The sequence below is a fragment of the Rhea pennata genome, chromosome 2 (assembly GCF_028389875.1).
Source record: "Rhea pennata isolate bPtePen1 chromosome 2, bPtePen1.pri, whole genome shotgun sequence".
Lineage (NCBI taxonomy): Eukaryota > Metazoa > Chordata > Aves > Rheiformes > Rheidae > Rhea > Rhea pennata.
In genome coordinates this window covers 70,933,089-70,953,640 of record NC_084664.1, presented here as the reverse complement: position 1 = coordinate 70,953,640, position 20,552 = coordinate 70,933,089, and the positions used below count along the sequence as shown (strand labels likewise).

General features: G+C 34.9%; 1 protein-coding gene across 3 annotated transcripts in view; it reads left to right on the top strand.

Moving 5' to 3' along the window:
• ANKS6 (ankyrin repeat and sterile alpha motif domain containing 6) overlaps positions 1–20,309 on the top strand; it is a 36,738-nt gene extending 16,429 nt beyond the window's left edge. The window contains exons 7-18 of one of the 3 annotated variants that reach the window (XM_062569691.1): positions 4,078–4,288; positions 4,883–4,932; positions 5,612–5,815; positions 7,137–7,302; positions 8,031–8,200; positions 11,628–11,817; positions 13,515–13,631; positions 15,226–15,293; positions 16,657–16,773; positions 17,700–17,796; positions 18,795–18,840; positions 19,160–20,309. In XM_062569691.1, coding sequence (XP_062425675.1) covers positions 4,078–4,288; positions 4,883–4,932; positions 5,612–5,815; positions 7,137–7,302; positions 8,031–8,200; positions 11,628–11,817; positions 13,515–13,631; positions 15,226–15,293; positions 16,657–16,773; positions 17,700–17,796; positions 18,795–18,840; positions 19,160–19,178 — 1,455 coding nt within the window. In that variant the 3' untranslated portion in view covers positions 19,179–20,309. Of the gene's footprint in view, positions 1–4,077; positions 4,289–4,882; positions 4,933–5,611; positions 5,816–7,136; positions 7,303–8,030; positions 8,201–11,627; positions 11,818–13,514; positions 13,632–15,225; positions 15,294–16,656; positions 16,774–17,699; positions 17,797–18,794; positions 18,893–19,159 lie in introns of all 3 variants that reach the window. The other 2 variants (XM_062569692.1, XM_062569693.1) reach the window with 2 other exon arrangements.
• Positions 20,310–20,552: the final 243 nt, after the last annotated feature.

The window sequence follows — 20,552 nt, the reverse complement described above, 5'->3', positions numbered from 1 at the left end:
TAAAGACCATTTTGCAGTTTTAACTGTGAAGTGACTGTGAAGTGAATCTTCATATGATTATTACATTACTCAATATGATACAAGTTATTTAGCCTGGAAATTGTCTGAACAGCCATAGATATTATGTGATGCAGAGCAATGACAGGTCAGATTGTAACTTCTGTGGTAACGTGCAACAAGGGCTTGAATTGGGTTCACATACGATTTTCTGACAAATTACAGAACGTGGGTTCCACTGGATCACAGAAATGTAAGGACAACAGGGAACTTGAGAGGCTAATATACTCTAGTTAAGTGAAGAGATGGAATGAATAAGCCAAGAGCATCTTTGGCTGATGTTTTTGTTGTCAGGTCCTTTGCTTTGGTGAAGCAGGTGCCCTCTTCTCCCTGAGCATAGTGTTACAGTGCTTGTTGCTTTCTGCAGGCAGAATATCTTTCTCTAATCTATTTAAATCTCTTTTGCAGCTTATTAAACTAATTAATTCTTGTTCGATCAATGACACTTTTTTTTTTTTTTTTTTTTTTTTAAGAACCTTAGGCATACCTGGAACAGTGTCATATTCTCTTCAATCTTTTCTCTTTTGGACTAAACCGAAATGCGTCCTTCAAATTGCCTTTATTGCAGGTTATGTTTCCCAGATCTCTTATATTCTAGTTTGTTTGTACCTATCTTAAGGTGAGGGATCCAAAACTAATTATAACATTTCAACTGGCAGCTCAGTTTTACATAGCAATAGACAAAAATTACTTGTATAGTCTTGTAATTCATACTTTAGTCATTATAATTCTCACCCTCTGTAGTAAGAATTGTGGACTTATACTTAGTTTGTGCTGTGTTACAACTCTGATTTTTGTTTTCTTCAGTACTGCTGCTTTACAAGTATTTCTCTGTATTTGAACACTTGATTTCTTCTTCCCTCAGATCAGCCTGACCCCTACAGAATAATGTAAATTTATCACTGTCATTTCGCTTATCTCACTGAGATGAATAGATTCTCTGTTTCATCATTCCTCTTAATGAATATTTCCAAACTCTTGTTTCACTCTGCTAAATATGTGCTTCCAATTTGACAGCGAATTGTTGGTATTTGTCTTTTAAAACATGTGTTTTGACTATGGCACTTTCCCTATGTTAATTTTATTTGGACAATATTTCCCTCATTTGTTCAAAGAATGTCATGTAGAATAATGCTAAAAGCTTTAATAAAGTCAAGATACATCACAGATTGTGCTCTCTCCTGCTAAACAAAGATTGATTTATTCTGTCTGACAAAGATTGATTTGATGCAGTTTCTTTCTGACAAACCCGTGCCAGCTGTCTCTTATGAGCTGTAAGTATATAGAAAGTTTTTTCACTGATGTTCTTTCAAGTTAAGCTGATCCGTCTGTAATTTTTCAGGTTTTCCTTTTCCTCTTTTGATAAATGTGTGCTTTCCTCTTGCTTAATTTCCAAAACTTCCTCCATCATCTTACCAGTTCTTGAAGATGATCAATATTGTTTCAGAGATTGTCTTGACTACAATTAGTCTAGGGTAAATTTGATCAGTCTTGTTTTAATTTGTGTAGCTCATTTAAATATTTGCAGTGTGTTATTTCCCTATTAATATGTTTCTACCTTCCTGCTGTTAATGATATTTATACTAAAATACCTGATCACAAATTATCTTGTTCTGAAGCTTTTTTCTTTTCTTTTTTTTCTTTTCTTTTATTTTTTTTTAAAAGGCTATATCAACCTTTTCTGTGTCCCCTATTCCCCTATTAGATTATCTTTGTCATTAGGTAGTAGACTTTTTACTTTGGTTTGTTTTTCTTTTATTTCTAATTTATGTATAGTATAGACCCTCATTCCTTTACCTGTTGATAATGTTGTGAATGACTATTATCTTTACTCTTTCTCCCTGTAACTTCACCTAGGAACTCCTATTAGTTTGTTTCTCAACATTTTCTGGACTTGAAAACAAAGTTGTGCCTTGTCCATATGTTATAGTTTTATTTCCTCTTTTCTTCCTGCTTGTCCTTCTGCAGCAACTTTTACTCTTATCAGTATTACAGAAGTGCGAATTATCACATTCAGTCTCTGTTTTAGTTTTCATTTTGTTTAAGGACAGAGATTTCCAGTTCTTTTGCTACTCTTCTATTCTTAGTATTCATACAAATATCTAAGGTATTTCTCAATGGCAATACTGTTTCTCTCTTGTATGATACTACTGCATTTCCCGTTACTTTTTCAGCTTTTTCACAGACTGTATTTCTACCCACCAGTGCATTTTCCTAAACTCGACTGCTTCATTCTAGTTTAAAGCCCCTTACTGCAGCTGCACACTGCAAATACCACACCTTGGACCACCATGCTCTGAACCACAGAAGAGAAACTGCACCTCCCCACTCCTCACTTTTCAAAAGGTAGTGGTAGCTTTCTATGTGGTAGTGTAGGGACCATGCTTTATTTCAGGTGACTTTGTGATAAGAGTATAAAATAAATCAAGGAGCGCTATAAATAGGAGTAGCAAAAATGATAGGAACTTGGAAGTAATCTGCTTCATTGAGGCTGGATTGCTCCTGTGGCAAACAAACTGCACTATACAAGAAGTTTCTCTTGTAAGCTCATTGTGCTCCATATCAAAACTATTTTGTCTTTTCAGTTCCTGTTGGAATGTGAATAAATGCTGAACTACGTGCTTTCTGCTACTTTCTCAGAACTATTTGTTTCTCTTGCTGTTTTTTTTTTCTTTTTTCCCCAGCAGATCTTTGTTACTGAGAAGAATGTTAATCTTAATTAGAATTGTCTCTACAGAAATACAGGGGTCTGAGAACTCTATCTGTTGCTAATGCTCTTAAAATCTTTTTAATGATCATCTGCTAGAAGGATTGATTTACAGGGAGTAAGTTTACAGTTTATATTACTTAGTTATATTACTTTTATTACTAAAAGTTGGAAAGACATGTATCTATAAAAAGCTTAAATGCCAAGGAGAGAGAAGAATACGCATGATAAAAAGGAATGGCCAAGAATAAAGAGTAAACTAGGAAAGTTCACATCTGGATTGTGTATCATGCAAAACTACCTTGATAAAGTATCATCATTTAAAAATGCCGTAATATCGTAAGTGTTCTGAAAAGAAAAAACTTTACTAAAAATAACCAGAGAACATTTATAATCTGATTTATTTATCTCCAAGACATATAATGCTTAATATTGACTGCATAGGTGGTCTTAATAAAGGCTAAAGGTCTTCTGGAGTTTGGAGAAATGTAACAGGAAACTAATAGAGTATTTCTCTTGAAGCATCCACGTTTGAAAAAAAAAAAACAAAGGGAAATGGGTAATCTACTTGAATAAATTTTGTTTTGAGCAAAGCTAGACCCTCCTGTGACAATCTCTATAGGTACTATGTTTGTATGGGTGGATGCTGTAGGTGCAGTATTCTTAAAGGTTGTGTCATTTTCACAGCTCATACTTCCTTGACTTGCACTTACTTAGTCTCTTGCATGAACTCAGTGACTGGGATGTTAAGTTATCTGTCTAGCAGGACTGTATGGAGAGGTACACTGTCAGATACACTTGGATGGAGAGGTACACTGTCAGAACATTGTCAGCCTGCCACTGCTTTCCAAAACCTAAGGAGAGGCTTTTGTGCAGATCAGATAACTTTTATGCATGCCTTGAAAAAGCTTGAAAACATACATGCCAATTCCTTGATGACAGAGATTATAAGAATGAATGATGAAATTGGGAGTTTATTGGAATAGTAAATATTTGCCATGTACTTGTAAAAACTTCCTATTCAAATTCCCCTAATAAATTCATATACTTTATAAAGTATATAAAGATATAAATTCATATATCTTTCCAGATAGTGTGGAAAAATATTATAAGCTATTTGCTAAGTGGGAAAGAGGTTAATCTTATCCAAATTGTAGTGAATGATTCTACCAATAATTGCAAATAACTTTAGCATTGTTTTTGTAATTTGTTATCTCTAAAACTTCTTGACAGATGAAGATTACTTAACTGTACATTTCTTTTCTTCTTTTTTCTTTTAGTTAGAATTAAATTGTTCTATCTTATCAATCTAGTCTTGGTGGAGCAGGATGTCCAATCGCTTCCGCAAGCTGAAGTTGACTCAGACATTGCGTCATGGATTTTCTTCCAATCAGTTTGTGCCTTTTCCTCATGAGCCTGAATCTTCATTAAATGCTACCATAAAAGCAGTTTCACAGAGTGGTACAGACACTTCTGGAAACCCTGATGCTGCTACAGCCTGGATCACAAATAACAGAGCTAGTGGTAAAGCAAGAATTGCCTTATGGGAAGTGCTCTCTTCTGTCAAGATGATACTATTTTTAACATACTTATTTAGTATCTGTTTACTTTAATATAGAAGAAAAGATGCATAATGTGTATATAGTTACAGAAGGAGACTGGTCACATATTAATTCTGTCATGTTTGTACTTCTGACTGTTGATTGTGCTGCATGCTGAGTATAATGTCATTTAAGTAGGAAAATGCTAATGTCACAATGTTATTGTTTTCTAGCAAACACTATTAAATTGGACAGTAGTGATAGCTCACTCAGAAGATGTTAGTATCCTTGGTAAAGTAATTTATATAATGAAAACCCAGTTTATATATAAAAGCCTGAGAAAAAAGATCAGAAAAGCCCAAATTATAAAGCATGTGTACTGCAATTGTATGGATCTTCCTGCAAAACCCCAGTAGTTTATGATGTGAATACTAATTCTAGTACATAAACATTATTGCTTGAAAATTTGGCTCTGTGCGCTTATTGAGAGTAAAACTAAGATATCTGAAAGCAGTAAGAGATCCTTGAGGATAAGAAGTAGGAGCATGTAAACAATAATCATTTATCTGTTTTTCAGGTGTAAGCACTGTAAAAGAAGGAAAAGATGATGAACTATTGACAACTATGGTAAGTTGCAGAGTTCTTGATATGTTCAGCCTAACTCAGAAGGTCACAGAGCTCCATCAATTTTTACCTTCCTACAAGTTACCATTAATAAGACAGCTGTCATTTACTGATAGTCACTGGACAGGGACTGATAAACTGTGACACGTTTGTTGTTCCTAGACTAGGAAACACTGCAAATAATAGGGTGTGGTAGCTGTTGATAAATACTGACTTTTTTCAGAAAGTGTTCCATATCTTTATATGATCAACAACGAATTTGTAAAATTGATTGAACAGCTTTTGATACAATTGATTGAGAGGACTCCAGGGAGTCAACATTTATTGTTTTCTTTTTCTGGAGAACACACAAAGCAGGATCAGGCAATGTTCCCAGGTGTCTTATCTGGGAATTTAGAGGATTACTTGACCAGGCCTCCTGTTTGTCACTTCTTTGGAAGTGGATTGTTAATATTCCTATTAAAATCTATTTGAAGCAGGATTCAGCCAAAGACTTTGTATCACTTACATTTTATTTTGTTTTAAAATGTACTTGCCTCCACCTCTTTCTTATCATACTATGTACCTTTTTGTACCTTTGTTTAACTTTCAAGTTTAAACATACATCCTTAGCTCTCAATAGTCTTTCAAAACGAGGCTCTGTCTTTTTTTTTTTTTTTTTTTTTTTTTTGTCTTTGCTCAGTTAAGAAGTAGTGCTCCATTTACTAGGCTGCCCAGTGATAAGCTGAAAGCAGTGATTCCCCCTTTCTTACCACCTTCAAGTTTTGAGCTTTGGAATTCTGACCGAACACGAATCAACAAAGATGGTAAAGCTGAACAGATGAGAACTGCCTGGCCGCAGAGAGCAATCAAGCATGATTTTAACAGCAGTGGAAATTCTGATATAGTAAGTAAATGGACTGTAAAAGAAAATTTTATGTATTGGTATATCCAGAGCATGCCGACAGGTAAGCCATGCCAGTTTTGTACATACTTCTCCTCCTTTTGTGTCATCTTCCTTCTGTGTTCTTTTAATGGTGAGAGTACCATATAATTCTGATTAGAAATGACTTTAATCCCAGTGTCTCATTAACAGCTTGCTGTTTAGGAAGAATACCCTTCTGCAAAAAAGGAGAAATTTTTACTCTCCTGACTTTAGGTTGTAAGAAACAAGGTTAAAGAAGAGCTTATTTTACTAGTTTAGAATGGCATTTTATGTCAGTTCTAGAAATATTGCAATAAAAACTTTTCATCATGATTTTTTTTAAGTGAAGATTGACAAGTGGATACCAGTAGAGTTGGGGGTGAGGTGGAATGGAGTGGTGTATTGGAAGGAAAGTGATAGATAACAGGAAGGTAAATTTTCGTTCATCATCCTAAAAATGATAATTTTAGTAATGTGTGGATAACTGGCACCAACATATGAAGTGAAAGGCAGGTTAAGTAGGGGAGGACTAGCTACAGATCCTTTTGTGGAGAAAAAAGTTTCAATCAAGGAATAGGCAGAAGGAGAGAAACCTACTAAATTAGAGGTAGAAGGATTGATTTGAGCAAAAGGATAAGAAACAGAAAGCATTGCTCAAAAGCCATATATCATGTAGTTGGAAGTGGTTATTGGTGTAAAAAGCAAAAGATTTCAAAGAGGATGTTGGATGCAGTTGAGGATTTGCCAAGCGTTTAGCTATATCGTTACGGTTCAATTATCATCTACTTGCATCATTTTACTGAGTATTGTTAGACTGAAAAGAATTGAAAATGCAACTGGAAAAGAGAAAGTTCATGTCACTAGTTGCAGTTCAGTTAGTAAGGAAGATGAATATTGTAGTTGAGAAGTAGGTGCTTCTGTTTTTGTAAGATGTGAGAGAAAAAACAGGATTCTGCATGAAAATGTGATTTTTTTTTTTTTTTTTTTTTTGCATGGCTCATGGTATTTTGTATTTCACATCTCGAGGACATTACATATTCTTATTTTGTGTTGGCCAGAGATGAAGGAGACTTATGTTATTATTACAATGTCATATATATATATTTTTTCAATATATACACTTAAATAAATACATTCAGTGTATTGTATATGTCTATATAAATATAAATTCATATGTAAAATAAGATTATTATGTCCCTTCTATTCTTCAGCTGAATTTATGATACATAAAACGGTGGTTGAAATTTGATCTTTCTTTTGCTTGAATAATGAAAATAAACATTATTTTCTCTTTCTTTGTCAGACGTCTGTTAGCAAAGGTACTAGACCAGTCAAATTACCAACATTTGCAAGAAGATCTGCATCTCCTTCAAATTCTAACAACTTCAGTCATTCTCCTCATTCTTCTGGTGGATCCAATAACATTGCAGGCATTAACAGACATGGAGGAGAACTGCATAATAGATCAGGTACCATACTGCCTTTATTCCTACTATAGAAATCATGTGAATCTGGTTCAACTAAAAATGATTAAGACAGAGGGTATTAAACTTTCTCTGAGGGCTCCTACTGCTGTATAAGACTTTAGGCAAAGCTTCCATAATCCTTGTTGGAACAGGATTGGACACGTGGACATTGAACACATATATAAGGGGAAAAAAGCCTCTTACATGTAGAAGTCATGTAAGTTAACCTCTGTCTCAGAAAGACCTCATTAATTTTATTACGTCCACCCACAACGGCTCAGGTGGATGCTGGCTCATTGAAACATATATTTTCTGTAGTTTAGTCTCTTTTTATACTTGTCTTACTTATTTTTTGCTTTAATGTTTTATTTAATGTTTTATGTCAATTAAATACAAAGCTGCAGGTGTTGTATATGCCAACTGTAAAGAATTTATCGTGAAACAACTTGTGAAATCTGGCTTCTTAGAATATGAAAACCTACTGTATACATGTATGTCTATAGATAAGTAAGTTTGGCTTCTCTCCTCTCATTTGAATGATTTTTCAGGATTTGGTTGATTTTTTTGCCACCTCTTGAAAGCTGGTGAACAGCTCTGAACCTTTTAATTCTCTATTTCAATCCATGCAGTTAGTTTTTAAGAGGGAGTGAATGGTGGAGAGAGATGAATTGAGAATTAACACTTTTTTTAATGATAGTTTATTTGAATTTGTTTTTATTTTTGTTTCTTAGGTGGCAGTGCAGATAATGTTTTGTCTCAAATTGCAGCCCAAAGAAGAAAAGCAGCAGGCTTACCTGAACAGAAACCCAGCCAACAGCATAGTCCAGTCCAGTCAACTCCTTCATCCACCCTGTCAGATTTACAGTGTACTCAGATTGTTGGGAATGGGCATATTGTAAAGGTATAGATTAATGTAAATTTTTCTGCTCTGAAAATGGCCAATTTTAATAGAGCATGTCTTAGTCATAGATGACTGGTAAATAAAACTGCATGATACTGCAAAATGAGTGAATTCCTGTTATGGTAGTGGCAGCTTTTCAGCTCCACAGACCTTGCTTTTAATTATAAATCCACAAAAGAGCAGACCTAATCATAAAACATGTTTTTCTCTTTTTATTATTTTACCTTGATTTTAAAAACACTAAATACAGTACTTAGAGTGTATCTTTGGTTTACTCGTTCTCTGTAGGACCCTGATTGTCCCCAGTGTTTTACATGTTAGTTTTTCTTGGGGAGCACTCTAAAGTGCTCTAGACAGTTTCACCCCAAAGGGACAACCTGTGTGCAGAACATGAGACTGCTTGTATGAGGATCTGCCTCAATCAGCATTGACTTACGTATTGATTTTCTGAAGTAGCTTTACTCTGCTGATTTTGCCTGTTTATGTGCATGTAGCTTGAAGCCAACACTGCTCAGTAAAAAAATTTAAAGGTGAAGATTTTAAATCTTCAAAATCTGCAGATAGTCAAGTTAGCAGCAGCATCTTGAAAACCTGAAAGAAATTATATATGAAAATAAAATTAGTTTCCCTTCTTCATAAGGAAAAAGTAGTAGCAGATATATAGATATATTATTATGAAATCTATGGGCTTATTCACCAAGGCAAACCTCAAATTTCAGAGTGTGGACGATAGCACATAACTTGGGGTATTGTTCAGAAATTTGGTATTCTGAAAATGTTAGTATACGTGATCAAGAGCAAAATTTCGCAACTTTTCCCTTCTGTATTCTCCACACAGCTCATTCAGTTCATTCTTTTTGTTTTCTTTGACTCTGTTCATGAAATCTTCAGCATTTTAGCTGAAGAAACAAAAATTGTCATAATGTTAAATGATTACACTTGCTGTATCATTCTGTGATGTTTTATATGGCAACAGTAAGCAATTAGTTTAAGTATGTATATTTAATCAGTAAATGCCAATGGTAAGTGAGGTTAAAAACTTGTTGAGTGATTTAATCAGTGAAATTGCTGGATGACAACAATCAGAAAAAGAAAAGCTTGCAACTATGAATGCCAGAATATTTTCCATGAACAGTCGCTTTGTCTCTGATCTGTCAGTTTTCATGTGCAAGGGACTACAGATCACTTTTCAAAAATGAGATTGGGAACTAAAATCTATAACTCTGCTGGACCCTCAAAGCTGTGAACTCATAGTGGTTCTTTGACACACTATAATCTTTCCTCCCTTTCTACAGCTGTGTAGTTGCTCCACAGGTTATAAATGATCAGTCTCCTCCTTTCCTGTTGACATAGACACTCTATTATCCAAATGTTTTTTTCTTTCTGAGGTCATCTGACCAATATATTTCTAATTAAACACTCAGTAGATGATCTCAGCTTGTTTTTACCTTGGAAATAATTTCAGACATGAAGAAATGGTTGTGTGGCTCAAAAGTCTGTTTTTGCTTTTTTTCCCAGTTATAGTAGTTAGTCTAGTCTAGTCTAATACTTATGAGCTTTGAGCTGCAAATTTAGGGCCTGTTGCTACAATAGTGCCACTAAGAAGTCAAATTACTGTTTCCACTCGCAGTGGAATACACTCAGGGATAAAGAAGCAGTGAAATGTCGTGCCTTGCAGATCGCCTTCTGAGAAGGCAGTTCATAATACTGTTAGTCGGATTTTAAACAGAAATGATGACAGTGTGTCACAATGGCAACAGCACACTTCCTCTGCTCTTATGTGTCTAGATGGATTTCAGTCTATCCAACAATGACACATCTTGTAGTTAGTGTGGATCTCATCATAGATGTTTGTGTACTGCATGTTTGAGATTAGTTTTTCCTGGACAGCAGTGTCTGTTGGAAATGCACAGTCACATAAGAGATCATATGAGCTGCAAGAGTGTAAAATCCTGCTTTAGTGTAATCAACTACCTAAATAAATGCAAGAATTTAATCTCTGTATCCATCACGGAAACACTTGTGCCCATCTATTAGAATCATGCAGGCTAAACTTGGGCATAGCTGATCTAAAAAGAGCAGTGATGTTACCCGGATCAAGTTTGCAAAAGCTGTCTTTGAAGGAGAGATTATACAAGCCTTAAAAAAGAAAAGAAAAACTGAGTAACAGTTTATAGGATGATGTAATTTAAACACAGGTAATGCATTTGAAAGGGAAAAGCATTCTGCATCACAAATGATAAGTAACACAATACAGAAAGATGAATTTAGGAGTAGTTAGGAATGTAATAAAAAGAAATGGACTTGAGTTCATGGTGCTCTGTCAAGACTCAAAAAAAAAAATACTGTGTCATGCTGTGTAACTTTTGGTCGTTTCAGAAACAGGGCTAAGGAGGCAGTACATTGTGGCAGAGGATAGAGTACTGGAAGAATTCTACCAATATTCATCCTCTTTATCTTTCAAATCTGCATCTCATTCACTAACTAGAAATGTTCCCTTTATACCACAGCACTGAAACAAAATTGTAGAGAAGTGGGAAATGCAGTCCCTCTCTCTTGACTTTTTACATGTCTCAGCCTTTTTCTTCTAGTTTCTTTGTAGCAGTCTGACTGACACAAAAATATTTTAAGTTAAATGCTAAATTCAGAAATCCAGGGGAAAGTCATCTAGATTCCTTTTTTAGGTTATATAATGCAAATGTTAAAAACTTCGAAGTGGTAGGTAGATTGAAGAATTTAGGACATGAAGTATATTGTCTGTTTTTGAAGAGGGAAGTACATACATACACATGTAATACAGACATACATACATATTCTTGCTCCTCATTTGTCATTCATCCATTTTTCCCTTTTCCATGCCTCCACATCTATTACCTATTTGTGAAGTGAATATGTTCTGAATCATTTTATTGATCTTAGATAATAAAAAGCTTACTGATTAACAGGAAACTCGAATTGCAGTGCAGCAAGGTGTTTAAATACACCTGAAATGTGAAGTTTGTGCTTATTACATTTTTGTGGTTAATCCAGCTTGAAGTGCTGCTTTAAATTGGAGTCTTAATACACTGTGAGAAGCTTAGTATTTAATAAAATCTGTGAATGAAAATAGTCTGTGCTCAGAGACAAAATAATTTCAGCTTTTATAAACAGAATAGTGTAGTGCATGTATACAGTACTGCTATAGGAAAAATTGTCCTTAAAAATATGTTTTTCTGGATGTATTTGAAGGAGTGGATTCTCACCTTGGATAAATTGGTATTGCTGTAATTATTTTGACATGAATAAAATGGAAGTATATAGTGGTAACTACATGCTCTGCAGAAATAATATGTATCTTAAATAACATTGAAGCATCATAGGTAGTTAACAGGTGTTTTTTTTTTTTTGTTTTGTTTTTAAACTAAAACGATTATATCATTACCTGTAGCAAAAACTGGAAGTGAACAAAAGACCTCCATCTGGGACTTCATCTACATCTAAAAGTACATCACCGACTCTAACACCTTCTCCGTCACCCTCCACATCTCCTAAGGTTCACAATGCAGAGTCCTCTCTCTCCTCTTCTCACAGGCAGACCAAGAGCAATGGTTCCAGCAGTGGTACTATTACTGAAGATGGTGAGTAGGGCATACAGTCACAGAATCACAGAATGGTTGAGGTTTGAAGGGACCTCAAGATCATCTAGTCCAACCCCCGTGCTCAAGCAGGGTCAACTAGAGCATGTTAGACAGGATCGTGTCCAGGCGTGTTTTGAGAATCTCCAGAAAAGAAGATTCCATAGCCTCTCTGGGCAACCTGTTGCAGTACTCTGTCACTCTCACAGGAAAGAAATTCTTCCTCATATTCAGGCAAAACATCCTGTGTTTCAGTTTTTGCCCTTTGCCTCTTGTCCTGTCAATTGGCACCACTGAAAAGAGTCTGGGGCAAGGTGGTTATATGAGATTCCTTGAGAGCACAGAGTTAGAAACTATAATTGTACTGGATTATTGTGTATCTGTGTAGCATGAGAACCATTTTGTTTTTAGAAAAAGTATTTTAGTGTTTCTTCCTGTGAGATTAGCATTCCTGCAGTAACTGTAGCTTTTCTTCTCCCCAAAGCTGCTGTCCCCTTCCATGTAGAGGAAGCTTGTCATTATTTCAAAGCTAGTGCAGGACACATAGGTACGTGACAACACTGTCATATCACCTCCTTCCTCCGTCTCTGGCCTGCATCCTATTTTTCCCACTGTTTACACATTATAACTGAGAGTAGAACACAGACTTCTGCATTTGAAATGAACATATATTTTTAATAAATTCAGTGAAATACCTCATTATAGTAAGAATTTTGATTCACATGCAACTGAATTTTTAGAGCTGTATTGCATTGTTTTTTGAATTGCAAAAATAGCCTTATTTTAACCTTATTTTTTGTTTTAGGGGATAAAAAAGGAAAATAAAAATGTTATTATTTTTCCAGTGAGTCTGCTGGATTTTTTTTTTTTTCAATGAGATAAGTTGAACTTCTGGATCTCAGTTACAAATTTTGATTAAAAAAAGGCCAGTTACTGCATTGGAGACAGGATTTCACTATTTTTTTTTTTCCTGTAAATGTGTCAGAAAAGCAAAAAAAAAATGTATAATTTAGAATCTTTTAAATAAGCAGTAGGGGTATGTTTTCTCTAGTTTCTATAAGACACACTTGTCCTATTTTTGCTTTTTGGAAGTGTCAGGATTGATTTCTAATTCCACACATGCTAACTCTGCACTGTCACTTTATTTCAACTGACACTAAAGAGACATGGTATTTGACCTGCTTTCTGTCCTCTTATCATGGTTTAGCTGTAACATATTGTACTGACTGCTGAAGAAAATGTTAGCAACATTTTCTAGTGATGGCTTGATAGCATAAGAGTTGTTTGTTTAGAAATATACAGAGGGAAGAGAATTCTGTCAGATAACAGAGGGAATACCCCATGCTATCAGCTGTTACAATCTCCCCTTGAAAGGCAGAGCTTTATGGCCACACCAGCAGTGCATACATTAGTGTGTACAGTCACTTGTACAGTAAATTTCTGCTGTAGCAGAGGTTTAGGTTGTAAGAAGCCTAAGTGATTGTGGGTCATTGTGCTTGTAAGCTCTCATAGTTAAGTAGCCTGTTAGTTCAAAGCAAGGTCCAGTAGTAATCAGAAGAATAAATATGAAAGACCTGTGCTGTTAGCTTCTCTTTTTCTCTCATGTTAACATAGACAAACTAGAATACTGACTTTCATTGACTACCACTGTGAAGAAACAGTAAGCAGCATGGTTCAGTGGTGTGTATTGTTTCTTTTAGGTAACCAGTTGGTGGACCACCAGCAGCTTATCCCTATTCTGAGAACCAGTGATGTAGAGAATCATGAAAGAAGAAACCATGTGAGAGTGAAAGGAGGCTGTGAAAATTTGGAGAAAGGTAATCTCTACCTGTTAGTATAGCAAAGTACTAAAGAGGTGTTAAAATAGGAAGTAGTAGTAACACAGCTCTGAGAATCTGCTTTCTCCAGGGATGTAGCTAGTGAGACTAGATACGGTTATGAGTAAAAGAAAGGCCTAGTGAAAAAGCAAAGGAGAAACAGTGTGGTATACAAGTTATAAAACTCAGAGGTTTCAGATTTTGTTCAAACTTAGTATATGAGCCAGGAAGTGAGAAGGGGAGAAGAGGAAAAGAAACCACAAAAGGCCTGCAGGTAAAAGCGTTGTCTAAATGTGTGAAACGTGTTAGATGTTCTGGTTGTTTATGTCAGCAAGGCTGTAGACTCTGAAAATTTTTTCCAGTACCCCATCCTATAATTTAGATGTGGTATTGTACTGAAAAATGAGAGGGCTAATAATAACCTAAAAGGAAAAAAGGTTAATGAGATATATAAGTGCTGCTAATACTTCTATCTTTCGTTTTCTTTTAAGAATAAACCTTTCAAGAAGATGGTATTTCTTGACACACTGCACACAGAAGTTCTCACATTGTGTTTTTAAAGCTGGTTACTAGCTAGACCTTTTCCCATGGATTAACGTTGGGAAACTAAAGCTTTTAGTCTGAATCTTGCCAGACTTTACAAATCATTCTAGGCATACCAAATTAACTGACCTTGAGGTAAAAAACCCAAAACTTTAGCAAAACAAAGACTCAGCTAGAGGTAACACTGCAGTTTTCCATGGACTCTTATGTAAACAAGGAAGCTTCCAGAATGATGAACAGAAAAGCCTGTCTGTCTCAATACACTTGCTGTCTTTTGAGAAGCTAAGAGCAAATCTCTTCCATATATTTCTTTGACAGTGAAAGACAAGAGACAATCAAAAGGGAAAGAAGCAAAATAAAAGCAAAAATTGTTTAGGAATGGAAGTGTGCTGCCTTTGCAATGAAAGGGATTTTATATGGGGAATATTAAATATATAGATAAAGTTTTGTGGTATAATGCAGTAATTCATATTGTTCATTTTTACTTTGATTCTTCAGTTCAAATGAGTACTTTATACTACTGGAAAAATAAAACATTAGTCACATGTGACAGCAAAGAAATGAAAATAACCGGAATCGTGTTCAGGGAGGTAGTGTATAATTAAGAGAGGCAATGGTGAGTTACTCTAAAAATGCACTTCTATTTTTAAGTGGATAATCACATTTTAAATGTGTATTAAGAAGAGTGCCTATCAAGTCTTCGAGCTTTTAATTTCCCCAGTCTTTGGCAGGAAATGAAATATCTAGTGTTGAAGTAAATTCTGCCTGCATTTTGCTTTTAGGTTGCATTTTGCAACATAAAGATTTTATCCTATCAAAGAAGACTAGATAGAATTACAGTTTACTGAAGTAGGTCAGAACACAGTAAGAATATTTTTATTTCTAATGCAGGGTCAGAATTAACATAATTTGTTTTTGTTAAAAGACGTGACAAGGTGGAGTGCATCCTTTAATAGTATGTCCTCAGCAGTTAATACTATACATTTTCCAGAGAGATCATTAAAATTGATCTATTCTGATTCATCTTTCTTCTTCTTTTCTGTTGCTACAGATGAGCTAACTGGCATCCTTAAAAAGTTGTCTCTCGAAAAATATCAGCCTATTTTTGAGGAACAAGAGGTAAGTCTTTTTAAAAGAGATTTATTTTCTAGTGTTATAGAAAACATAAGTTGTGACACACATTGCATCAGAATTGTGATCCGGAATCTCAGCTTAAATTTTGAAAGCTTTCAACCATTTTTGGTTGCAGAGAGCACTTTGAAACATGGACCAAGTAGTAATGTATATGGAGAGGTCTACCTGACTAGATAAACCAGAATCTGTGAGGCAATAAATCTGGCAATTGAGAATTCTATTTTCATCTCAGGTATTAGTGACAGTGGCTGCAGATTTTGGCTTTTTAGTAGTGTTTTTTATATTCAAACTGCAATATTGTCATAGATTCCCAAGATGTCTTTTTTTCTGTTACTATGTACTGTTTTTTATTAGGTAGTGTCTTTTTTTCCTGTTATTATGTACTGTTTCAGCCCAGAAATCAAAACTAGAACCTCATTTACAAGTTGAGAACAGCAAGGTGTGAGTCACTAAGATGGCTGCTTTCTCCTCCTTCTCAAATACGAATAAGAAGTAGATTTAATCTGGGGAGCCTAAGCATCATTGTAGGCAAGGCCTGTGACGTAGGCTTACTTGAAGGGTGCAACGAGAAGAAACAATACTGAAAAAATTACAAATAATTAATTACAATTTTTAAGATAATACCAGTTGTGAGCAATAATTTTGTGTTTTATTAAGATAGCAGTGAATGGACATACAATTAATTGACATTGCTGCAGAGTTCAGAATTTCTTGCTGAGAAGTATGGTCCCACTATGTTACAGAATATTCAGCACCCAAAACAAACATTATTTGGCTGCATCACAGCACATTGTGCTTATTGTTCTCCTGCATGATAGGGGAAAGAGCATTTTGTAGAAATGAATATGCTGTGTGCAGAGGTTATATCAAAGTGAAAAGTTAGATGTTTATTCTTACAAGAGCCTTATGGATACACTGATATAATAAAAACTGATGCATGAACACACCCCAAGTTTTCCTTAGGAGACATTGGGACATAAAATATTCTGAAAGTCCCAAATACTAAAAAGGAGATAAGGAAAAGAAATGGAGAGAAAAATCTTAGGCACATTAAACTGTCTCTTAAAATATAAAAAGGAATTTTTGTGAGGAGTGTATTTTGTATTGACTATGTCTGTCTACATACAAAAAAAAATCCAAAAATATTTTGACTCTATAATTATTTGAATTTTTAACAACAGATTTAAAACCCGCCAATAGAGCGGTAAAGTGGGTACCATTTTGTGCTGGCAATTCATTAAACATTTTTGTGTGCGTAGTATTTACAGTTAATATATACACTCACAAAAGTTTTATTCTTCAGGAGAGAATTTATGCCTAAGTGAATATGTCTTTTTTTCTTATGTAGGTGGATATGGAAGCCTTCCTTACACTTACTGATGGTGATCTGAAAGAGCTGGGTATTAAAACTGATGGGTCAAGGCAGCAAATTCTGGCAGCTATTTCTGAACTGAATGCAGGAAAGGTACATTCTGAAGTACTGTACTAAGTCAGGGTTTGCTTGTATTGCTAATTCAACATGAATTTGAGAATTTAGTTGCAGATATTGGGAAAATTTAATTGCAGATAGAAAAGTGAAATGTGTGTTTTCCAAACAAAGTATTTAATGCATTTGATCAGTGAAAAACATCTTCCTTCTTGTTCTTTCATTAACTCTTTCCTTGTTCAGTAACTAAAACTCCTTTACAGATTATTGTCAATTATATCAGAAGCTAACTGTAACATGAATATTGGCCATATTATAGTTACTCAATTTCAATTTCAGTGATGCTAAAAAGAATCTTATAGTCCAATTCCAGAATGTAATGTGAAAAATCCCCTTTTTCCCCCCTAACAGTTTTTGATTTCTCTCTAATTAGATAATAGCACTTTTTTCATTCCTTATATCTTTCTTGCCTTTTAATTTTGTGCTAACGTGTACAAATGAACTAAGAACGGCTCACAGTATGCCATGTCCTTGTTGGAGGGATTATGGCCTGAAGCATATCTGTAATTAGGCCTGCTGACACTTCTCAGCTGCTTCTTCAGTTTCAAGATCCATTCTCTCTGATATTGGAAGCTCAGATCACAAATCCCATAAAGATGATAGCTCCCCAAAGTTAAGATAAACAGGAGTAAGCGATCATGCCAAAAATTAGGGGAGGTGGATGATTGTCCGTGTGAAATAGTTGTGAAGAAAATTCTGAAAATGCTTGCACCGCACTCTGGTAGTTTCAGGAATAGCTTACTACAGTGCTTTCTACCTATCTCAAATGTAACTATTTGCTATCACTACTAATAGTGTGCTATGAGAGTTACTCTATATTTTCACATTTTTGTTAACTTCTAGTAATTTAGGTTTTGAAACAGAAATTTAAGAATGCCTTATTTTAATTTATATTGCTTTTACAGGGACGAGAGAGACAGATTTTACAAGAAACTATACACAACTTCCACTCTTCCTTTGAGAGTAGCGTTAGTAACACACGACCTCCTGGCAATTCCCAGTGTAAGTAGCACCTGAAATTGTTTATGAATATGACATATGAATACTTTTAGTTAATACTTGCTAAAAGACCAAATGTGGCAAACAGGCTAGCTAACAGTTTTCTGGGTTGCAGATACATCTATGTCTATGCCTTTTGCTGAGACTGTAGGGAAGATTTAAAGGTAAAATAGATATGTATAGGTATGCAAGCCCCGTGTGCTCAAGCTACTATAACACTTTTAACATTCATGGATAACAAAAGAAAATAGCCTGTTATCTAGCTGCAGAATTGAACAAAGGGTGGATTTAGGTACCAAAAGCATAAACTGAACATTTTCCAGATACAAGTTAAATGAAAAGTTAATTATGGTGATGATGAAAAAGCAATATATCATTCAATTTGTGATAAATGTAATTCTTTGCAGTTATTCTGATCATGCAGTTTCTCTTTATATATGATTGCATGTTGTATCTTCACATATGTTTACCATGCATCTGAAATGGTAAACATCTACAGATACATATTTAGATAAATAAAAAGACATTACAGAATAACATGGAAGAGGATGGGGAGTGGTTTGTATGTTTACTTTTCACCTTTGAATTTAAAGTGAAAAATATCAAATAGAGTTTATCTAGAGGAAAGAGTTAGAGAAACTGGAGATAGAGAAATAAAAAAAAAAAAGAAAAACAATACCAACTTGCAAATAAAAATCATACAAGATCCATAGTCACTTGTTAGAAAGGTATTCATGGAATAATGAGAAATACTGAAAAGGTTTGTGGTAGCAGATGACCTCTTCACAGTTTGAGTTTGACTTCTCATACCTTCTCCATACAGGAGAGGGCTTATAATGGGTACAATGCATTAAAAAGTCAAAATGATGGTGTCTGGTGTAAAAATGAGATTACAAAATGTGAGTCTGTTTGCAACAGTTGTGGAGTTGGTCTGTTGTCTTTAGAGTAAAACTGAGACTAGCTGATTGCAGGTTGTCAGATTTTTTTTTCTCCTGTTGCAGCACCTGGCTGCTCTATAAAACCACAAGAAGCTGTTCCTCCTAAAAGGTAGCTACTGGGAAAAGATCTTTTCTTATGATGAAGTCTGGGGCCTGGCTGAGTAAGTCCAACTGTACAAATGAAAATTTGAAAAGGTAGTGCTAACCATATCCATAAAGAACATGCAGGGACTTTCTGCAGTAATGTTTGTAGTTCTAATTCCATAAAGCTGCATAGAAAAATAAAATGAGATTGCTTATAAAGTTCAACCTGAGTGTTGAAATGTTTAGTATTTCCGTGGTTTGGATTCAAGGAGAACAAGGTAAGAAGAGCAGGAAAAATGAATAACCTTATAAGAAGATACACTCTTTTTAATTCTGATCTTTAGAGATGGCCATAGACGATGAAACCATAGGAGGCCTGCATGGGTACACTCAAGAACAACAAAAGCATGGAAGAAGACAGTGAAAATCACAAATTACAAGAGGTTCTACATATGAATATCTCTAAACTGAATATGCCTGTGGAGTTTTCTGTGAATACAAATAAAAGTCCAAGTTTATAATGGTTTAATGAGAAGGAATATAAAGGAAAAGTAATGCTGTATTCTTTATTAACTAAAATATACTTTATCTAACCAATATTAAGAGGTTAGAACAGCAGTAAAGGTAACTATGAAATACTTTTTTTGTAAAAATAGTGCTTTATTTAAGCAAATGCATAATCTGTCATCATTATTTAAACAGAAATAGTATTAAAATATATATATTGTTGATCTATTTTGAGAATAAAGCCATTTAAGTGATTTTGACATTTTTGAGCAGTAGCGCTGGCAGGTCATCAAAATATATTTGTGTGACTTTATTTTTGTAGCAGATAAGTCTGAAAGGACAAGTGCAAAGGAGCGATCTCAATTCATTCTGTATCCCTCGACCCTCCATATTATACTGGTTTTAGTGAAATTTAGCAAAAATATGGATAGCAGTGGGTGTGGTGATAAACAGAAGTAGTAACGACAGTGAAAATACACTGTTCCTCTGCTGTTCCTTAAGTACATCAGATGAGACAGCTGATTCTGTAACGGCTTTGTTCACTTGGCTATCTGAGGTACTCTTCCAAGATGCCAACAGTGAAGGGCAGAACAGCTGAACTATGCCAGATAGCATCCAGTGAAGAGTGCTGTGTTATTTGTTTGGTTTTTAATACTAAAAATGTCAAAATAATTTTCAGAAACAAAACCTTTGTTAAAATATGTATTTAAAATAACTATCAAGTCAGTTAGCTAGAGAGAGAAACAATAAATGTTGTTACAATGTAAGAACAGTTTATTACTGTCAGGAGTTTGGAGGGATATAAAGTGAAAGGTGATGTGATGCAGTACCTTTGCAATAACTTCATCACAGAACCAAAAGCAGGGTATAATGGAGGAAGAAAAACCTGAGGACTTTGTTGGTACACCATGTCAGCCCTATTTGAGCATTTGTGAAACTGTAAACTGTCTTTGAAAATAAATAATGATTAGATAAATTCTTAAACAAGTGCTTTCTAATGTTTGCATTTGTAACCAAAACTACCAGTCCTGGTAAGTTTTGTCAGTCTTAAATATTTGTGGATTGCTAGGAGTTTCTCTGCAGCCCAAAAGCCACATGATTTGTAAGCTCTAATTTTAGCTGTGTCAGTTGTCATGGATCAGAGGGGTCTTTCTGGCTGGAATAGGGCTGCTTTTCAAATCTCTGAGTCATTTCTCCAGCATGCAGCAGTCAGCCACTGGCCTAACCCCA